Source organism: Amia ocellicauda, chromosome 13 (genome assembly GCF_036373705.1).
Source record: "Amia ocellicauda isolate fAmiCal2 chromosome 13, fAmiCal2.hap1, whole genome shotgun sequence".
Taxonomy (NCBI): Eukaryota; Metazoa; Chordata; class Actinopteri; order Amiiformes; family Amiidae; genus Amia; species Amia ocellicauda.
Genome location: NC_089862.1, coordinates 13,043,392 through 13,065,437, shown reverse-complemented (window position 1 = coordinate 13,065,437; position 22,046 = coordinate 13,043,392). Strand labels below are relative to the sequence as shown.

At 39.3% G+C, this 22,046-nt stretch overlaps 1 protein-coding gene across 7 annotated transcripts; it reads right to left on the bottom strand.

Moving 5' to 3' along the window:
* Positions 1-1,259: 1,259 nt before the first annotated feature.
* On the bottom strand, positions 1,260-21,691 carry exoc1 (exocyst complex component 1). Of its 7 annotated transcripts, none has more exons than XM_066719910.1 (20): positions 21,515-21,691; positions 20,052-20,183; positions 19,435-19,565; positions 18,969-19,128; positions 18,249-18,266; positions 17,394-17,581; positions 16,874-17,101; positions 16,215-16,347; positions 15,783-15,892; positions 11,231-11,380; positions 10,807-10,912; positions 9,317-9,361; positions 8,482-8,672; positions 7,887-7,988; positions 7,497-7,576; positions 4,529-4,757; positions 4,143-4,326; positions 3,642-3,844; positions 3,236-3,430; positions 1,260-3,085 (listed from the first exon to the last, which is right to left on the bottom strand). In XM_066719910.1, exons 2-20 carry the CDS (start codon positions 20,173-20,175, stop codon positions 2,933-2,935), a joined length of 2,730 nt encoding a protein of 909 aa, XP_066576007.1. In that variant the 5' UTR covers positions 20,176-20,183; positions 21,515-21,691; the 3' UTR covers positions 1,260-2,932. The 7 variants fall into 7 exon arrangements, with proteins under 7 accessions (XP_066576007.1, XP_066576010.1, XP_066576008.1 ...); XM_066719913.1 differs by having other exon boundaries at positions 8,482-8,645; XM_066719911.1 differs by having other exon boundaries at positions 20,052-20,180.
* Between the last annotated feature and the right edge of the window lie 355 nt (positions 21,692-22,046).

The following is a 22,046-nucleotide window of genomic DNA, read 5'->3' as shown; positions in this document are numbered from 1 at the left end:
GGGGTCAAACACAGTATTAGTATGGTGTTCCTAATAATCCTTTAGGTGAGTGTATATATATATATGTATACAGGGATACAACAGTGAATTTTAATTTGAACACACTGAGCTCTAGTTATTGTGTAGTGTATTTGACAATTCAACATTCAAAATGGCAGGGTGCCAGGGCCCTATACTACATGAAGCAGAAAAATGTAGCTTGTCTCTACATTTATAATCCTCCCTGAAAACGAACAGATTGTAGGTAACGTGTATTTATTTTACAAGAATGACAGCAGAGGAGTTTGGTTGTGTATAGTGACCATTCGTCAGGTTTTATACGGGACGGTGCGGTTTGCAGCTGGTCTGACCCCTGTCCTCTTGATAAGGCAACGGATGCCTTTTATGTCCAGTATTTTCTATTTTAAAGAAAATACAGCAGCAGCCTGTAAGAACCTCAGCTGAATGTTATATTGTTTTCATTAGTCTTATTTCATTTCCCAGTTATGTCTCTTTTCTCTTACTAGTCAAAATAAATGTGTTCATTCCATAAGGAAGCAGCAGATGGCAGGAAAGATCTGTTTTTATATCGATGCTTCCTCAGAAGAGAAGTCTGATCTATTTTAATTTTTTTCCAGTTACTGCTGGGAAATACGAGCAGGGTATGCACTAGAAAGGACTCATGATTAGACAAGTTGCAACCAATTTAGAATTTGGAAAATCATTTAAGGTTTACATTAGAGTAATAAGAGCTACATGAATGAGAGTAAGCATCTGTTGCAATTCTGGAGGTTCAATACACTGTACCTTCCAATTTGCCATTGATTAACTAGAACCCAAATCCACTAGAGTGAAGCTCTGTGCAGTCTGCTGCTCATTCTGAACTCACTACACAGCACCAACGCCATCCCATTCTAGTTTACTAGAAATAGACAACATGCTGTGAACAAAATTGCACATTTCGTTAGGCGTTTCACATATATAATGTCACATTCAAAATCCAGTAATATGTTGGATAGCATGAAAAGATATATGCATTTTGTGTTTTAGTTAACAGAATGGAACATTGGGGAACATTGTTTAAAAGTTAAAAACATTGGTAACAGGAACCATTAATAATGGTAATAATTGTAGGCTGACAGCTATAGGAACTCTGGTTTAAATACAACTTGAGTTGCTTTCCAAAAAATCAATGTAAAAAACACTTAAAAATATAAATATATTTTAGGACCAAAGCATTAAAAAACATTAACCAAAATGACACCACATTCCAGAAAAAAGAACATATCAAAGCAGGAAATGCATGTTTTATTAAGTGTTTGGCATTACACACAGAATTCCACACTTGCAGTTTACTCTGCTAATAGTGTACAATCAAAGAAGTTATATATTAAAAAATACTGTAGCTACAGTAATCCAGAAATGCTTTAGCACAATAGTTATGACTCAATAGTTAGGACAAAAAGTCAATCTCAGGTTATGGTGTACACTTGCGTTGCTCATTAGTCACGATTACAATTGACTATTTAGCGTTTATTTTTGTGACTTTTTAGAATCATGGTACATCTTATGTTTTCATGGTACATTATCTTATCAGATATTTTATTGTCACCAACGTTCCAGTATCTTAGGTGCTGATTGAATGGTAGACTTTTACAAATAGACATTTACTGAGCAGACTAAAACAATTAGGTTAAATAGACAATCTTGTATTTTTCTCTTTGACTGCTCTGTATTTGTATTACTCTCTTTACTCAAGTCTAAGCCAGCCCCATCGTTTGTACTGTAGTTAAACAATGACTGGGCCTACCGAGGCATATTTTAATGCTGTAAGTGAAACCTGTAACAATTTATTTTTGGAAAAATGGTAGGAATAGTGTTAGCAAGACATCAAATAGCTTGTGCAAATGTAACCTTTCACATTAATGCCCTGACAAATGCTTACCAGTAACTGGGGATTGTTCAGTAGTGTTCACCAACCTCAACAGCAGAATGATTATAGTTTCTACTGTCTACTATCACAATTATTCTCAGGAGATGCACAATATTTTCCACATTCAAAACAAGTGAACATAGAAAAGAACAGTAACACCTTAAATAAATCACACCCGAATGAAAATATTTCTGAAAAGGATCTTTAAAGATATGAAAACTGGGCCATTGTTGCTCCTGTGCCCATTTCATCTCCAAAAGCCCTCAACTTCAAAGATGCCTCACCAATACAAGCGACACATCAATCTAAAATAAAATTATTGAACCCATTCAGTATAACATTATTTGTTCAAATAATCCTCCAGTCTGGACTGCCCTGGTCTGTGTTCACACACATCTATGAGCTGTTCTCCATGGTATCTCCCCCATAAACCGAACTTCTCTAGATATAGTCAGTGAAAGGAGCGAATTGTCCTTTACATCTTCAAAATGTTTAAATGGTGAGTTTAGATAGAAAATGCCATTTGTCCAGGGCTATAGGCAATATCTTTGACTGAAGGAATGAATAAAACGTGAGAAGAGGAACTAACCACTGTTTAACTGCTGATTGAGAAAATAACAAACAAGCTATGTGATGCAGAATGCAGCCATTGTTTTCTAAACAAAATTCATAATCTGCCAATTTTCTTTACCTTTATGCTCGTCACCCCAACAACCCGTAGACATCATATGAACAAATATGAACAAATATAATGGTTGCCTGGGGAAGATCCCATGGGATTATATATTAAAAGTGCCTGAACTACCAGGGGATCGATAGAAATAGGAGGTTCCTAGAAACTGGGGGATTATTCAAGATTTTACACCATATAGAACATAAATAAGAAGTGAAATTGTCGGCTGTTTTCATTATTTTTTGAATGTCTAAATGTCTTTTATTTAAATAATTGAAGTGCACACTCTTGCTATGGCTAAGGGAGTGTTTTTGAATATCGCAGAGCACACCCATGCAGGGAACCGATCAATGAGACTGAGCGATGCTGGAGAAATACTCCAGTATGTCCTGAATGGTAAAGTCCATTGTAATTCCAGAGCCCGGGTAGCAGCGGGCGATCAGCCCAACAAAATGCTTGTACTGCCGAATGAACTCGTCCTGCATGGAGTGCCACACAACCTGGGGGACGGGAAAACAAGAGTTCAACTGCCCAGAAATTACTTAAATTAACAAATTGATATTTTTCTTGAAAAAGAGAGCATGGAATGGATCACCATTGGAAATAGACTGCATCACTTCAACACTGAAGTCGATAACATGTTTCATTACCTGTAGCAGGCTTTCCTCCTCACACAGGTGCTTGTCCACCTTCTTGTAGAGGTTGTCCAGCCCCTTCTTCACCTCCTTCCCAGGGTACTCTTTGATGACCTTGCGCAGCTCCTGCTTGTTAAAGGCCAGCTGGTAGCTCACTTCCTCCTCTCTCACCCCCTGAGACACACGAAACTCGATGCCCTCAAAGAATTGCTGAAAAGAGTACAAGAAAACCATAGTCAATACCTTCACTAACACCTAAGAAGGGCTAAGTAGTGCAAGATTGTGAGCCTTCAGTATTCTCGATCTGTTAGAAGATAGGCTGGGTCTGCTGGACCAACACTATAAAGTACCTTGGGTCCCCTAGTGGTCATGTAGGAAGCTCTATTAATGCAAGTGCGATCGCTCACTAGTGGACTCTTACGTTGAGTTTTTCCAGTGGCTGTCCCAGAGAGACAATGACGTAGGACTGCAGGTGATCAGTGTACTTGTATTTGGCTTCTTTCCTCTCCGTCTCTAGGCAGGAGATCTTTAAACGGGACAGCGTTGAGAAGATGTGGTGGAAGTTCTCCATCATCACTACATCCCTGGGAGTCTTCTTTTGGCTTTCACTTGCAACCTTCTCAACTTAGACAAAAATACATATATAAAACACAAAAAGGAGTACATTAAATCATTGTATATAGTGTATCAATACACAGAACATGACACCAAACAAGCCAAGCACTAGGCATCTAGAAATTGCAGGTTATACATGGGTGACCAATCTATGTGTCTTACAGTAAGTAAGCGCAAGGGAAGGTAGCCAGAGTCCGAGCCGCCATTTCATACAGAGACCATTACTTTAAAAGGAGGAGGGGTTCCCCTTTATGGATTGGCAATAAGTTAAGAGAAAATACAACACACGGCAGGTTAGTTATCTTACCGTTCATAAACACAGCCCTGATGAGCTTGACGTAGGCTTTATCCAGGTCCCCACGGCGCTCCGCAGCTCTAAAGATGGTTTCTGCCAGCTCGGCAAACTCCTCGAACCCAGTAACGAAGGGAAGAATGCCAACCTTGTTCTTCTTTGAGATCTTGACTTCCTCCATTTGTCTGATTTGGTTCGACTATGAATGATAAAACAATGTTAACTGATATGAAACAAAAGTAAAGCAATCGTTTTTGGTTTTATTTCTTTGCTCTAGAAAAGCACTTAAGATTAATACATGGCATGACTTCCTCAAGTCCTAAAATTCATATTGAGAACATGACAGTGACACAGAATCATGATCTGCTGCTGAAAACATTATCATATTGAATATTTCTTACAATGCATTTATCAAAATTCCTCTTGACTGTAACCAGAACATTTCCCAGAGTCGTGCTGAGGTAGGAGGCCGGGTCCACGTTCTCTGCTGTCCAGACATGGTGGCTCATCTTCACCAGCATGTACAGAGAGTTGAAGCTGTCAATCTTGTCACCAAGAGCAATCAGGTTGTTGAGCTCAATCTCAATGCAGTGGAAAATCTTATTCATCATGAGCCGGACCATGTCTTTCCTGGGAAAAAGATGACAGGCTTGTTATTCACAGTAAATAAATGCGATCTGGTTTTAGATGGCCTTCCAAATTCTGAGTGGGTTACAGATGCATCTTTTTTCAAATGTATGGGCTAGATGTACGCAGGGTTGGCGCACTGGGCAGAGGGGTTTGCACGGCACACATGGCTATCCCAAAAAATGCACATTATTTGCCATATTCAAAACCCTGTTTTGCACAGTGCAATCCATTCTGCACTGTTCACCCTTTAATTGAAAGATGAAAGCAGCAATGTACAGAGACATCCTTGATGAAAACGCTCTGGGGCGAAGGTTCTTCCAACAGGACAACGACCCTAAGCACACAGCCAAGATAACAAAGGAGTGGCTACAGGACAACTCTGTGAATGTCCTTGAGTGGCCCAGCCAGAGCCCAGACTTGAATCTGATTGAACATCTCTGGAGAGATCTGAAAATGGCTGTGCACCGACGCTCCCCATCCAACCTGATGGAGCTTGAGAGGTCCTGCAAAGAAAAATGGGAGAAAACGCCCAACAATAGGTGTGCCAAGCTTGTAGCTTCAAAAAGACTTGAGGCTGTAATTGGTGCCAAAGGTGCTTCAACAAAGTATTGAGCAAAGGCTGTGAATACTTATGTGCATGTGCTTTTTTAGTTTTTTATTTTTAATAAATTTGCAAAGATTTCAAACAAACTTCTTTCACGTTGTCTTTATGGGGTATTGTTTGTAGAATTTTGAGGAAAATAATGAATTTAATCCATTTTGGAATAAGGCTGTAACATAAGAAAATGTGGAAAAAGTGAAGCGCTGTGAATACTTTCCGGATGCACTGTAAGTTGCGAGGTGGGGCCTCCATGGATCGGACTTGTTTGTCCAGCACATCCCACAGATGCTCGATTGGATTGAGATCTGGGGAATTTGGAGGCCAAGTCAACACCTTGAACTCGTGATTCATCAGACCAGGTCACCTTCTTCCATTGCTCCGTGGTCCAGTTCTGATGCTCACGTGCCCATTGTAGGCACTTTCGGCAGTGGACAGGGGTCAGCATGGGCACCCTGACTGGTCTGCGGCTACGCAGCCCCATACGCAACAAACTGCGATGCACTGTGTGTTCTGACACCTTTCTATCAGAACCAGCATTAACTTTTTCAGCAATTTGAGCTACAGTAGCTCGTCTGTTGGATCGGACCACACGGGCCAGCCTTCGCTCCCCACGTGCATCAATGAGCCTTGGCCGCCCATGACCCTGTAGCTGGTTCACTGCTTTTCCTTCCTTGGACACTTTTGATAGGTACTGACCACTGCAGACCGGGAACACCCCACAAGAGCTGCAGTTTTGGAGATGCTCTGACCCAGTCGTCTAGCCATCACAATTTGGCCCTTGTCAAGGTTGCTCAGATCCTTACGCTTGCCCACTTTTCCTGCTTCTAACACATCAACTTTGAGGACAAAATGTTCACTTGCTGCCTAATATATCCCACCCACTGACAGGTCCCATGATAATGAGATTATCAGTGTTATTCACTTCACCTGTCAGTGGTCATAATGTTATGGCTGATCGGTGCATCTTGTCTACAATTATTAGCTCACAAATGACAATGCAAGGTAAACAAACTCATTGATATCCAGGTTACAGTGGATCATTAATCGAATTCAGCCAAACTAAATGTAAGAAATCAAAAACAATTACTTAATAATGATAATAATAATAGGACATCCAAATATGTACTGAATTTAATAACACTTAAGTAAAATAAATAAACAAATTACCCCCTTTGTGCAGTATATTTTCAAAAGATAAAAACAAGCTTACTTATGGAAATCAAAAAGGATATGGTGGCTACACATCTGTTTTGGACAAAGCAGCAGTAATGTAAATAATAAGATTATGTTTGTGTCTGTGACAACCTCCATACATACAGACCATTATGGGTATTGGATAATATTTATTACTACACTGTCCCCAATATTGTGTTTGCAATAATACGTGTATGAGCCTCATTGTTTGTCAATGGCATAGAGGTGTGCACTACTATATATTACCAAGGAGGTCTGCATTCGGCATGTGTCCAGACTCAAGTGCACTGCACACTGTGGACTGATGCCAGATGTGATTTTGAATGATATGTGTGTGTGTGTGTGTGTGTATAAATAACAGAACGTGAAACCTGTCCAGCACTGCCTTCATTCATCCACCTGCAGAGTCCTGTTCCTAATGCGGTGCGTGGCTTATTAACATATGGTAATGACTCAGTGATATGAAACATGAGATGTATTCCGGGCTGACATTAAACATGTGCATTGCGCAATCGAATTTGAATTGCATGAAAGCCTTAATTAGACTGAATATACCAGTTTTTACGCAATGTGTGGCGCATTCATCCTATAACTTTGCAAAACTGTGTTCAAACAGTGGGGATAACAACGCACTGTGGAGTGGAGCAGGCGGGTTTGCGAGGCGCAAACAGGTTTGCGCGACACAGGAAAACAATGCTATATTCCAATGTCACTCAAAGATTTGCGCAATGTTTGAATCTCTCTCCTTTTTTGGTCGCATATTTTTTTCCACAGAACACATTTTGCGCAGAAATTGCATGAAGTTTAAATATCGGGCCCTATTAGTTTACAATAGAGTACTTTTCCATATTTATACAAGCTGATGATCAGCACAGTAAGCCATTTATTGATGCCCTCAGAGCCGAATGATTTAAGTGTTGTGAGGAGAAAATTCAAACACTCACTCGGATGAAATAGACGGCCTTTCCGCTCCAGAGTGATGCCTTGAATGTCCAGTGCCATCCAAATCATCGGCATCGGCTCCCTGGAAACAAGAACATCACGAGACATTTTAAAATGGGACTAGCCAGCTGTGTACTTGTCCCAAATAAAATAAAGTGTATTGCACTGCACCTTGAGAAGGGCTATGAAAAAGAGCCAAGAAATTCATTTGAAAACTCCTGCACATAAAGGATGCCAGTCACTTAGCTGAAATATTCCATGTGTATTAGTTTGTGATCAGAAACCAGTATTTCCATCTTAAAAAAAATAGATCCTTAACCTATGGACTTTGAGGATACATGTTAAAAACTGCTGAGTGTAGTGTGTGTCAGGGTTAAAGACAGGGCTCTTACAGCTGCCCCAGCGGGGTGCTGCTGCAGTTTGAAGAATTTGCTGATGAAATCCTGTTCGGCCAGACACAGCGGCTCCAGCTCACTCAGAACCTGTTCAAAGATCTATGGATACAAAATACATCAATACATAAATCATGTGCAGGTAGGACATGCCCAGTGTGCTCCTGGGTGCTGCATTTTCTCTTTTTCCTGTTCATTTGATCAGTTCATTATTGTGACACATGCAATGTTATAAATGTCCAATCTTGATTTAAGAATGCGAAAAAAATATATACATATGACTCTGGTACGATTTCTAGGTGACCCTGACATTACGATCAACGTTTCTCATCTTCAAATACATTAATTGAAACAATTTTACGATACCCTTACATTATCCTGTTCTCCTGAAATACAAATCTTACCTACCTTACAGCTGTAAAAGCTCTTAACATTGCCCTGCCGATTTAACTTTTATTTCAATGTCCACAATTACTCATTTACACACATTTCCTAGCCCTCCTCCCTGCCCACAGCTAGAAATAAATTCCTCTTCCACATTTCATGAGCACGTACTGACTGAAGAGAGTCTTGTGTAGGTTTAGGAGGCGTGTACCTTGTCAAACTTGGTTCTGTCGGCCACATCCAGGTCAGAGGCGGACATGTTGCCCATGTCCAGCAGTGAGGAGGACTGGGACCTGCGGTTGCCTGAGCCCTGGACTGTCAGTTTGTTCAGGCTGGAGGTTGAGCCAGTCAGCTTTCCTGAACTGCCATGGAGGCCTGACACAGCATGGGAGAGAAGCCCACCTTTAGAGGTAATTTGTTTTGATGTTTCTCAGTTTTGTATTGTCTTGCATTCTTGTTCTTGCTTTTAACTTTTTATAATGCAAAGTGTAAACACCATCAAACCTTAACTGCTTAAATGAAAGGCACTTGATATGATATCACATAATGGTAAGCTGTGGTAATTTAATTTAAACATACACCATCTCATCCAATTTAAGAAAAATAGAGTCAAACTAATTAATGTGGGGAAACAGGCTTGTAACAGGTAGAAATGCAAAGCAAGCAGGATGAAACAGCCTCGAGTTCATGCTGCATAAGTCTGGAACTGATATAACATGGTTTGGTTACAGCATAATTGATTTCAAGTCACTCGGGAAATCACACAAATACTGCTTTATATTTATTTATTTTAAACCAACTACAATTTTCCATGAACGTATAGGGAGAATTCAGGCCACTCTCAGTGCAATCAAGTACACTTGAGTTGTTGTGCATGATAATTAAAAACAAGCTTTGTGTTTGTCACCAAATGGGACTCAAATGATCAAAACATCCTGTAGGAAACACAAAGTACAATAACTAGATCTTTCTTCTTTTGCATCGGTAGAGTGCAGCAAAGGACTGCGATTGACTGTGAAAAGGTTTAGAGGCTGCAGAATACTTACTCTCTGTCTCCTGTTTGACAGCGCTCTCTTTTCGCGGTAGCGTGGCTGGCAGCAGATTAGAATGCAGGCATCAAAGACAAAGACAAGTTAGCAAATGGGCGTCACATACACCATGCAGCATGTTGCAAGTTAGAAGTTAGTTTAGAGAAAAAAAAGGACATGCAGCTGCGATACAATGAAAACTACACTTACTTTACACAGTCAAAGCCATGAAACAAATTTTGTTTCCAGAAGGAGAGCTTTTAAAAGATAGCATGCAAGCTATATGTCGGCAGTAACAATTCTGCAAACTATGGCTAGATGATTTAACAAATGTGAGAAATTGCAATTTTGCGCAATTCGCACCTTTGTATCAATTTGCAGTATGCAAGCATAATATATACTTTCAAGAGACGCATAAAGTGACATTACAAAAGAGCTTTATTAATGCAGAGACAAAGCTGTAATAGTAAAATATTTAGGAAGTTTCAAGGCTTTCTGATGACAACCCTTTACTTTATCTCATATACTTACTAAAACATGCAAAAATATCAAACTTCTTCAGAAAACACTGGCAACAATGACACATATATGTGAAAAGATTCATTGGAGAAAAATGCAAAGTATTTAAAGTGAAGGTGCTGACTATATATGGCAGAAAAAGCACACAAATCATATGAGAAATGTATTATCTCACAGTCACACAGCTTGGGAGTGGGAGTTCTCATGTAAAAATCTGTTGCTAGCTTTATCTGAATTTTTAATCTGTTAATTTCATTACACTTATCCTCAACCCAACCCACAACTTCAGCTGCAGTAAAATAAGAGTTGGAATGCACTCTTAATGGCTCTGAAAGTCAATGTATAATGTGAACTCTTACCCTAACCTCAGCTCAGTACCTATTCTGACTGCACGACCTGAATTTCAGCATGGGATTTCAAAAGTGAAAAGTGTAGTGCGGGAAAATAACACTGATATGACAGTAAGTGAATATATTTTGTTTCATCTTTTTAGACAGTTTTGACAGCCATACTTGATTGATTCTTGTTCAAGCACAAATGAGGATGATGGAATGTACAATTGTGCGTTTCAGGAACGCAATAAGAAAGGCCATCTTTAATGCAACTAAACATTGACGTTTTGAAACAGTGAGTAAGGTATTGGTGAACAGTTTGAACATTCGCTATAGTAACCTTTAAAGCTTTTTTTCTGGCAACATTAATAATACATTTGACAAAAAAACATAAAATACCATTTACGGCACCTAGCCAATACCGACATAAAAATATTAGAAAGCAACGATAGTGAAATAGACAAAAAGTACACATAAAAAAGTCAGTAACTAGGGATTTTTCATTTGCTAGTCAATTCATAATTATATATGTTTAATGTCAAGTGAAATATGTATAATAAATAAACGAGCACTCTGTATGCACAAGCACACTCAAATCACTGAGCAGGCAAATTGTTTAAAGACAACAATAAATATAGACATTGCAAATAATCTTACCAAATTTTTTTCCTTCTTTGGTCGTACCCGTCATCTTAATCTTTGCTACTTCAAAAAAGTCTTTAATTTCCCGTTCATATAATCTTGCAATATAATCAACGTAATTCTGTTAATGAATAAAAAAAACAAACAAATTACTTCAACATCCCTACACAGACACATGACCTCACATTTTCTAAACATGTAAAACAGCAATTTAATGGTGGCAGTATAAAAAAATATAAATTAGGTCAAGACCAAATCATAACTTTAATGTACCCATGAAAATTAGCAGCTTGTATGTTATCCTTTTGATCCTTAAATTGTAGAAAGTTGCCTGATGAGAAATTAAACCATCATGACAGGTTTATACTTTGCTCTTCTCAGGTAAGTCAAAGTTTTAATCTGGTCTAGCCCTTAGTCAGCTCATAACTAAGGTTCTTACCCCTGTTAAACCCTCATACTTCTCACGCTGGGTGCTCTTCAGCCAGTCCATCAGCCTGGCATACCGAAGCAGATCCCGGTGCAGGGGGTTGTGTTTGGGTAAAGTCAGTTCAGCAGAGTGCTGGGCCAGGGTGGAGCTCTGGTCGTGACCCTGCAAAAAAAGACTAATGAAGTTGTGTCCCTGGACTAGTCCAGTATTATATGATACAAGAGAACATTTCAAGAGCAAAAAGCAAACTAGGAGTTAGTGCAATACCGGAAAAAACTAAATACGATTTAAAATAACTCTGAGAATCACAGTTAAAGTACATTTAGATAACTCTTGAGGTCTTTGATCTCCTGCAGATGTAGTAGGGCCACAGGTCCCACAGGCATACTTTTGCTGGTGTGATTACACTGTAAAAGCAGCAGGATCCCAATCAAGGCTGCTGGAGAGTATTTCAATTAGGAAGTTGACAAGAAATTATCTCTCAATACGTTTTCAAAATCTCAGCGCCCACGGACAGTACACTAAATAGATCAATAGACTGTAAAAGTAATTAAGAAACCATCTGCAAATCGATTCCATACATTAAAATTCTAAAGTAATAATGCTAATTACACTGCATGTAATTTGTTATATTAATATTTCAATCTGACTGATCAATAAGTCATCTTTTATGATCTACCGGTCCTGTACATGAACAGAACAGGCCGAAAAGGATGCATCACTTTTACAACCACATACAAACATTTACATATACACTTCTGGACAAAATGATGAGTTTCCCCTAATTACCTTAATGATTCCTACTAATAAAGAAAGAACTATGCATAAAACAGTATTTCTTGAAAATTTTACCAATTTCCAAAGAGAATATAACAGTAATTAAACACCAGTCCCGTCATGGGATGTTCTCGACAGCTCTATCAGTGACGTCACTGTAAATGCTCACATATACAAAATGGGCCCTGGGAAATGTACAGTTTGAGCAGGAAACTTAAATCACTGCCATAACAGTAAATATAAAATAAAATAAAAACTGTGGAAAAAACAATGTATAATCTTTTTTCCAAATTAGATTATTATAGACAGTACTTCTTACTCGAGATGCTTCGTGACAACAACAAAAAAGTTGCATTTTAAGATTAGGAAACAGAGTACGGCTTCAGCAAAGATGATGGAAAGTTAGATAAAGTCCTCTGCACACAGATTAGTGGGAAGGCAGGCAGGCAGGTCCAGGGGTGTGTACTCACAGGCAGTGACAGATAGGAGGCCCTATAGTAGTGGGGAATGCTCAGACTGAAGTGACTGAAGTGATTGAACTGAGTGAAAGAAAGGCAAGGAGTGAAATGAGAGACAGGATGAACACAGACAGGAACAGAAAAAGGTCAGCTACTCTCTGGGCTTTTCATAGAGGTAACAAAGAGGCTATTAAGCAAGGATTCGCCACTCTTCAGTGCAGCCCACCTTAATCAAACAAGTCAATTTCATATTACATAAACTCTATAAATATTTGTACACTGTAGCTTTTTAACGGTTATAATTATATTATATATATATATATATATATATATATATATATATATATATATATATATATATATACATATATACACAGTGGGGGAAAAAGGTATTTGATCCCCTGCTGATTTTGTACGTTTGCCCACTGACAAAGAAATGATCAGTCTATAATTTTAATGGTAGGTGTATTTTAACAGTGAGAGACAGAATAACAACAAAAAAATCCAGAAAAACGCATTTCAAAAAAGTTATACATTGATTTGCATGTTAATGAGGGAAATAAGTATTTGACCCCTTCGACTTAGTACTTGGTGGCAAAACCCTTGTTGGCAATCACAGAGGTCAGACGTTTCTTGTAGTTGGCCACCAGGTTTGCACACATCTCAGGAGGGATTTTGTCCCACTCCTCTTTGCAGATCCTCTCCAAGTCATTAAGGTTTCGAGGCTGACGTTTGGCAACTCGAACCTTCAGCTCCCTCCACAGATTTTCTATGGGATTAAGGTCTGGAGACTGGCTAGGCCACTCCAGGACCTTAATGTGCTTCTTCTTGAGCCACTCCTTTGTTGCCTTGGCTGTGTGTTTTGGGTCATTGTCATGCTGGAATACCCATCCACGACCCATTTTCAATGCCCTGGCTGAGGGAAGGAGGTTCTCACCCAAGATTTGACGGTACATGGCCCCGTCCATCGTCCCTTTGATGCGGTGCAGTTGTCCTGTCCCCTTAGCAGAAAAACACCCCCAAAGCATAATGTTTCCACCTCCATGTTTGACGGTGGGGATGGTGTTCTTGGGGTCATTCCTCCTCCTCCAAACAGGGCGAGTTGAATTGATGCCAAAGAGCTCGATTTTGGTCTCATCTGACCACAACACTTTCACCCAGTTCTCCTCTGAATCATTCAGATGTTCATTGGCAAACTTCAGACAGGCCTGTACATGTGCTTTCTTGAGCAGGGGGACCTTGCGGGCGCTGCAAGATTTCAGTCCTTCACGGCGTAGTGTGTTACCAATTGTTTTCTTGGTGACTATGGTCCCAGCTGCCTTGAGATCATTAACAAGATCCTCCGTGTAGTTCTGGGCTGATTCCTCACCGTTCTCATGATCATTGAAACTCCACGAGGTGAGATCTTGCATGGAGCCCCAGACCGAGGGAGACTGACAGTTATTTTATGTTTCTTCCATTTGCGAATAATCGCACCAACTGTTGTCACCTTCTCACCAAGCTGCTTGACAGGTGTCTTTTATACAGGTAGTGCTTTTATACTCTAGTGCTCCTAATCTCAGCTCGTTACCTGTATAAAAGACACCTGTCCACAGAAGCAATCAATCAATCAGATTCCAAACTCTCCACCATGGCCAAGACCAAAGAGCTGTCCAAGGATGTCAGGGACAAGATTGTAGACCTACACAAGGCTGGAATGGGCTACAAGACCATCGCCAAGCAGCTTGGTGAGAAGGTGACAACAGTTGGTGCAATTATTCGCAAATGGAAGAAACATAAAATAACTGTCAGTCTCCCTCGGTCTGGGGCTCCATGCAAGATCTCGCCTCGTGGAGTTTCAATGATCATGAGAACGGTGAGGAATCAGCCCAGAACTACACGGGAGGATCTTGTTAATGATCTCAAGGCAGCTGGGACCATAGTCACCAAGAAAACAATTGGTAACACACTACACCATGAAGGACTGAAATCCTGCAGCGCCCGCAAGGCCCCCCTGCTCAAGAAAGCACATGTACAGGCCTGTCTGAAGTTTGCCAATGAACATCTGAATGATTCAGAGGAGAACTGGGTGAAAGTGTTGTGGTCAGATGAGACCAAAATCGAGCTCTTTGGCATCAATTCAACTCGCCCTGTTTGGAGGAGGAGGAATGAACCCAAGAACACCATCCTCACCGTCAAACATGGAGGGGGAAACATTATGCTTTGGGGGTGTTTTTCTGCTAAGGGGACAGGACAACTGCACCGCATCAAAGGGACGATGGACGGGGCCATGTACCGTCAAATCTCGGGTGAGAACCTCCTTCCCTCAGCCAGGGCATTGAAAATGGGTCGTGGATGGGTATTCCAGCATGACAATGACCCAAAACACACAGCCAAGGCAACAAAGGAGTGGCTCAAGAAGAAGCACATTAAGGTCCTGGAGTGGCCTAGCCAGTCTCCAGCCCTTAATCCCATAGAAAATCTGTGGAGGGAGCAGAAGGTTCGAGTTGCCAAACGTCAGCCTCGAAACCTTAATGATTTGGAGAGGATCTGCAAAGAGGAGTGGGACAAAATCCCTCCTGAGATGTGTGCAAACCTGGTGGCCAACTAAAAGAAACGTCTGACCTCTGCGATAGCCAACAAGGGTTTTGCCACCAAGTACTAAGTCGAAGGGGTCAAATACTTATTTCCCTCATTAACATGCAAATCAATTTATAACTTTTTTGAAATGTGTTTTTCTGGATTTTGTTGTTATTCTGTCTCTCACTGTTAAAATACACCTACCATTAAAATTATAGACTGATCATTCCTTTGTCAGTGGGCAAACGTACAAAATCAGCAGGGGATCAAATACTTTTTTCCCTCACTGTGTATATATATATATATATGTTTTTACCTATACTTGTTTTTTTATACATTGATCAAAGGCAGCATACATATTTGCCTTCAGGATACTTTTAAGCTAAAACAAATAGATTTCTTTACTCAGATTTTAACACTTTTTCCTCAGATGAAAAACTAAAACTAAGCCTTAGAAATTGGGTTTAGTATCAGAGTTTTACATACAATACATGGTAACACTTTACAATACCGGATTTCCACTAATTCTGAGGTTGATCACATTTATAAGCCCTGACCCCAAAGCTAGTCTGTAACCCTTTCCCTTACCCTAACTCTGACCTTGCTACAGGTGTGATTAGCAGCAGAACTCAGGTGACTATTCTGTCCATTTTGGGGGTACATCACAAATCCCTGAAATAATGTTTGTGCGTAAAATACCTTCACCTTCATTATTTGAAATAGTGACTGACAGCCAAAGAAAGCAAAAGATCCTCCCTTGTGTACATTACCTGGTGAACAAACACATTGTTGAGATGGTTAGTCAGTCGCCGTGCAAACTGCTCCCTCAGATCCGTGAACAGATGTTGCTGCTGCTTCACTGCTTGGAGTTTGTCATGTCCTGCCGTTGACAGAGAACAAGGCACTTAGCTCACTCCTCCACATCATGACACCATCAGATACATACACACACAAACCCGAGCACAACCATTTCATTACATGGTCGCATTGTTCCAATAATGTATTTTATAGGTTCTATTTTTTTTGTCAAAACTATTGCTTAATGGAAGAATAATGGTAGGAGAACTGGGAGAATGTATGGTAACATTGTATTTAGAACAAAATGAACCAATGGCACGGGATTGTTATACAAAGTGACAAAGCGTAAAGCTGGAGAGTTGTAGGAGTTAATCTCTTCACTGAATTCATTAAATATACAGTACCTGGTCTGAGTGCAACATTCATACACTGTAGAAGTGCTTCCGCGGCGTTAGTGCAGGCCTCGATGCCTTTCGAAGTAGAGAGATCGCCTTCCTGCAGCGCCTTTATGTGACCCTTAGACAAGTCCATGTAATTCTGAGGGAACAGAAGGAGCCGTTGCAGATGTGTGTGTAAAACACCAAGTCACAACGCAGCACACTGCTTTGAAAGGAAAGTCAGTATAAGGGTCTTAAAAAATGCCTCACTGTGGAGCGAACTGGAACTGGTGTGACCTGAGATCATGATTAGCAAATCTGTCCATTTCAATCTTTTCCCAATCAATTTCAATATAGATGTTTCTAGTAACAACATGAATGAATAATGCCTACCCATAAAATGTACTGCAAAGGTAAGCAATTTGCAGCACATGATTTTAAGATTTGGATTGAAATCACTACCATTCTGAACAATCTTTTTCTTTTGTCTTTTTATGTACTTCTGCACGGAAAATATTCCGCCCAATCAATGTACTATATGCATCATGAATACAATTACATTTTCATCCAAATGCTTTTAATCGCATAATTCATTTTAACAAACGCACGCATGTTGTGGTTTTCAACTCAGATATTGTGGTTCATAAACACCAAGCCTGGTGGATTTGTGCCATCGGCTCCCTTACCACAAGGAACTCGATCTCCTCCAGCAGCCGCACGTTGTTCGTGTTGCTGAGCTGTATGAGGTGGTTGCTCTGGGAGATTTGGTCCATCTGCTCTTTGACGCTCTGCAGCATCTCCTCATAGCTGCTCAGCTTGCCCTCGATGGTGTCCACCTCATTCAGGGCCTCATCCAGCAGCTGCATCAGGATGTTCACCTGCTTCTCAGATGCCATGATTGACTGAATGTTTGCCTATGATGAACAGGGAATGTAAATTTAGTTCAGTCAGACAGCAGATGGCTTTTACTCCAATTTTCAGTCTTTACAATGACACATTTGTATCCATGTGTTGCACATTAAGTTGTCAATATTAGCGATGTAAACTTTGATTTCCTCTTCTGATGCAAACATCCACAACCCAACTAGGACCCTATAAGTTGAAGACTACCTTAGAACATGCAGACAACCAGATACACTTGTGGAGAACATTGATTTTTTAATTCATTAACCCAGAGAGTTCATATACCAAAAAAAGCCATCTCACCCCATCTAGCACCTGCAGCTCTCTGGACAGTTTTTCAGCAAAGCCTTCAGCATTAGAAATGGCATATTCACATCCCTCCATCATGATCTCGATGTCCTGTTCCTCTCGGGCACTGAGTTCCTGGTAATCATCCAGGGTGTCTTCATCTCCTCCAGCAACGCTCTGGTTCTCTCCACTGGGGACGGACTCTTCACAGAGAACACGGGACACAGGACACTCATTAAGACAGGTAAACAGCAGGGAGTGAAATGAATAAATAAACTCCCTCTAATTCTACACATATATATGTCTAATTTGTTTTAAATCAGTGATGCAGAAATTTGACAATTAGGTCCTTAACATCTGACAATCAGCCTTCAGATGCTGTTCTGGTCTTTAATAAGCTCAGATTTGTGGCTGCAATGAAGCCCCTTTAGGCATTAAGCCACATAGCAATCACGCTAATAGCTGGGACATTGAGCTGAATCCAGAATTAAATTATAGGAAGAGATGTAATCTGCACAGCTTTTAGGTGTGTCCATTAGCACCATGCATAACTGTATCCCATTGTTTTGTACCTCAACTTTAATGAATAAGGTGATTACAGTTACTGAACAGCTTTCAGATATGTCCAGGAGACAACATTGGAGAAAATAACCAAGGAAAAAATAAAATAAAATAAGCTATTCTACAGGGTGACTTTTCCCTTTGTGGTGAACTCAACTTACTAACACACAGCTAGAAAACTAAACTCAAAAAAAGGGTCTGGAAAAAATGAAAAATTATAATGAAAACATTTTCAGTTTAGAGAAGAAACAACATAATTGATGGCAGGAGAACAAACACAACAATGGGAAGGACTTAAGTGTTACCAACCTTCAGCTTTAGGAAGCTCTGGCCAGTGAAAGGTAAAGAGAAAAGAGTAAAGAATAGAGATTTATTATAGCCAGAGACTGATGAAGTAAACTATGAGTTAACCCTCTACTGCTCAAAGCCTTCCGATCACAGTCACCCATGGAGAAAGAAAGAGAAGCAGCTTTTGTCAACAATACATTCTGAGCAACTCAAGCAGCAGGACCAAACAGAAATAGTGTTTAAACTACATCTATGATCTACGTGGAGGACAGCATATGAAACAAAGAGGAAAAGAACTACAGGAGTCTGAAAACACAGGTGTAAGAAAACGAAGTCCACAACAGACCCATTCAAGCCCCTGGTGGCCATCTTTGTAAGATTTGAAAATCAAATTAATTTAAATTAAAATAGCTTGTTATTTCAGTTGCTTTGCACTTACAGGTCATGCAACAACAAATTTAGACATGATTGATCAAAACTTTCATGTCCACAAAAAAAAGATACAAATATTTAAAATAGTACAGTTCGCTAAGGAATGCAAACCAAATACATTTTCAAGGAGATGCAGTGCTATTATTTGGTTGATTAGAGTTGTATTCCCGCTAAAAATAGACTTTAATAATAATAAGACAAAAAACAAAACTGAGAACAATCCCCAATTTCCAAGTTCTGCTTTACAAAAGGTTAATAATAGCAAAGGAAATACCAAAATGTTTTGTTTTTCATACTCTTACTACATACCTTCCAGCAGCTGGGAGCTCACATTAACAAAATCTATTTTCTTCCTCAGGTACCTCTGGTTTAATTTCCATATGTAGGAGATGAATGAATTCTTCTCTGCAGTGCTGCTGGCAACCCACTTGTACACTTTTTCAAAATGCAGGTCAAACTCCGGGTTTTCCTGTTAAAGAGAAGAACGGCGGAAGAGTCACTGACAAGAGTTACATTTTTCTATGCAGTTTCTGCTAGAAGTAGCACACAGACACCACTGTTCAAGTTAATTGTGCTTATATACAGATATTTCTGCACTAAAGAAAAACAGGAAGTGGAGGAAAAGGCACTTCACTGAATTTCTGTGGTAACAGAATGTTATCATAGACAGTAACTATCTAGCATCACACATATTTCCTTTGCAACTATCTTTTTTGTCAAATTTCATAAACCACAAAACAGAAAAGGCCAAAATGTTTCTGTTTCATCTACACACCTTGTTGGCATCTTTGGCATCCACTACTGCCAAGTCTCGCAGTTCCCAGGCTGTCTGTCTCTTATAGGAATCCCCCTTGTCCGACTTCTTCACTTTCACAACTTTCACTTGCACAGGTCGCTCGGTGGTCACTGGAGTGGGAGGAAGACATAAGCAGTTTTACAAAGCAACCTTTTATTAAAACATACAAAAAATATGAATACGATAAAAAAAACAAAAAACAAACAAAAAAAAAAACATTGACACAATTATTGACCAAGAACACAACTATTTAAGGCAATATCACTTATTTGAAATGATACTGCAAATGCAAGCATATTACATAATTAAAGCTTGTTAATATGAAGAAATATTCAGCTATTGATTGCCTTCATGACAGCAGTCTGTTCTAAGACCTAAATATAACCAACATTTCTTAATGCAAAAAAGTACATTACACTGAGTTCAAAATGTACCATTGAAAAGTAGAAGGCTAGATTGCAACAGGTTATATACAGCACTTTAGAAACCCGTGCTAACTTGACAGCATCTGGGATTGCGCAGTATATGTGTTGTCTATTATAGTGTATGGGATGGGGGTTTTCAAATACAGATGAGCAGGAAGGCAGGTAACATACCTGTGGCACACAGAAAGCAGTTTTTCTTCTTCTTCCCAGCTTTACACACATTTACGATGCTTAAGAGCCGCTCGTCATTGGGGGTAAAAATGTCTCGTTGCAGGGCATGTTTTATAGCCGTCATTTCTCCTGCTTTAAAAAGGACATTTGTACTTCACAGGGAGGAGTGCCAACATTTACAGAATGGGATGGGGGTATGTACATAAGTGAGATACATACACATATTTAAACATTGGTAAGACTAACTTAAAATGTATATAATGGTCAGGATATTACAAGATTTTGCACAATATGGGGTGTATTACTGATATGGATTAGTATCAGTAGAGAACATGTTATAAAATAGATAGAAATCATACCTAGTGATAAACCATGCATAAGAAACTACAGAGCAATAGGATGTAATGAAGAAGAGGAGTACATAGCAAAAAGCTGACATACTGTAGAGTGGTAAAACGAAGCAAAAACTAATAAAGCAACACATTAATCAGTACAACATGACATTCAAATATAGCATTATTTTATATATTGAGCATGCAGACGTTACATATTATAGAGCAAACTTACATAACATAAAAATAGGACTAATTAATGATCAGTACATCCCCATTTGAACTGCAGTTAAAGTGGTTGTTTATGCCTTCATTTCAGTTGTACACTTTCATTTATTTTCTCAACAGCCTCAGATGGGTTTCTGTACACTGTGACATCCGATGTCCGTCTCTATTTTTATCTATTTTGGTTCAAACGTTGATGACGGCATACTGCACATTGAAAGACCATTTGTAATCATGCAGAGAAGGTGACAGATGCACCATTTCTTTCATTTGAATCTCTACTGAAACAATGTTTTCCAAAAGCAGACCATTCTGAATAAACCCAAACCTGTACTGATATATTTAACATATAATGATCTGGGTGATAAAGCCTACTTCTGGATCAGTGTGTGCAGAATAACAGATCCGCTAGTTTAAAGGACATTGACAATATCATTATTTGTGAGAAGCAGTTCAAAGATTTCACTCCTGTTAACCTAATTCAGTGCTACAACAATATACAATAAGTCTTCACCTGTCTACCACATTATAACCACCAGCAGCATGCAATACTTATACGATGACTTTGGACTAGATCACTGTCACCTCCGTACAGATATCTAAAAGTCAATGCAATTGAGTGCAGTAATAAAACGCTTGGCTAAACATGCTGTTGCTCTTGGTTTAAATCTAAACGAAAACATTTGCATAAGGCCTTTAATTTCTGCAAGTACAGGCATGCAAAACGTCTATATTTCAGATATAAATAGCTCAAATGTAAAACCCGAAATAGGTTATCTTAACAAATAGCCAACAACAGAAAAATATATACTAAATAATCAACTAAGCCTGTGTAAGCTAGACATTTTTTTTATTTTCTACAACAATATTCCCAACTGTGAATTAAAATCTCTAGAATACGCTTACCTTAATAAAATAACGATTCGTTACTGGTATCTTATGTCTGTAAAACTTGCTTGTTTTCAGTCACTGTCTCTTGCCATGTAAACAAAACATATGAAGCTCTTTTCTATCATATATAAACAATGTATTTCCAACTGCATTACATACAGCAGCCCAGCCCGGTTTCCTGTTTCCGGAAGCAAAACAGGAAGTCACATTTTACCATCATGCTTAGCTAAAGGAAGGCGTGAGTCGCCATGATGGTAAGGCCAAGATGAACTGCATTTCATAAATTTGACTTGAAATATCGCGTATAAATGCAGGTGTGACGTTTAAATGCAAAATCTGCTTTCACTGCTTTTTCTGCTTTATGTCCCTGTGGCTTTATAATGGCTGAGATTGACTCTGCGATCATGTCATGGGTAAATTTGATATGCTATATGTATATAATAAGTAGACTTGTCAAGGTCCACTGACTTGTGTAGAAAGTCTGTTTACTAAAGTGGTTTAATCTCTGTATCTGCTTAAGCAATTACTAAAACCATTTTTAGACGTG

Bases quoted from the DNA above. Each gene is read 5' to 3' on its own strand.
- exoc1 (XM_066719910.1), bottom strand. From the start codon at position 20,175: ATGACGGCTATAAAACATGCCCTGCAACGAGACATTTTTACCCCCAAT. The intron at 10,913-11,230 runs GTAAGAACCTTA...ATTCATTAACAG, and splicing joins AGTATGAGGGTTTAACAGGG to AATTACGTTGATTATATTGC. The intron at 9,362-10,806 runs GTAAGATTATTT...ATCTGCTGCCAG, and splicing joins CAAAGAAGGAAAAAAATTTG to CCACGCTACCGCGAAAAGAG.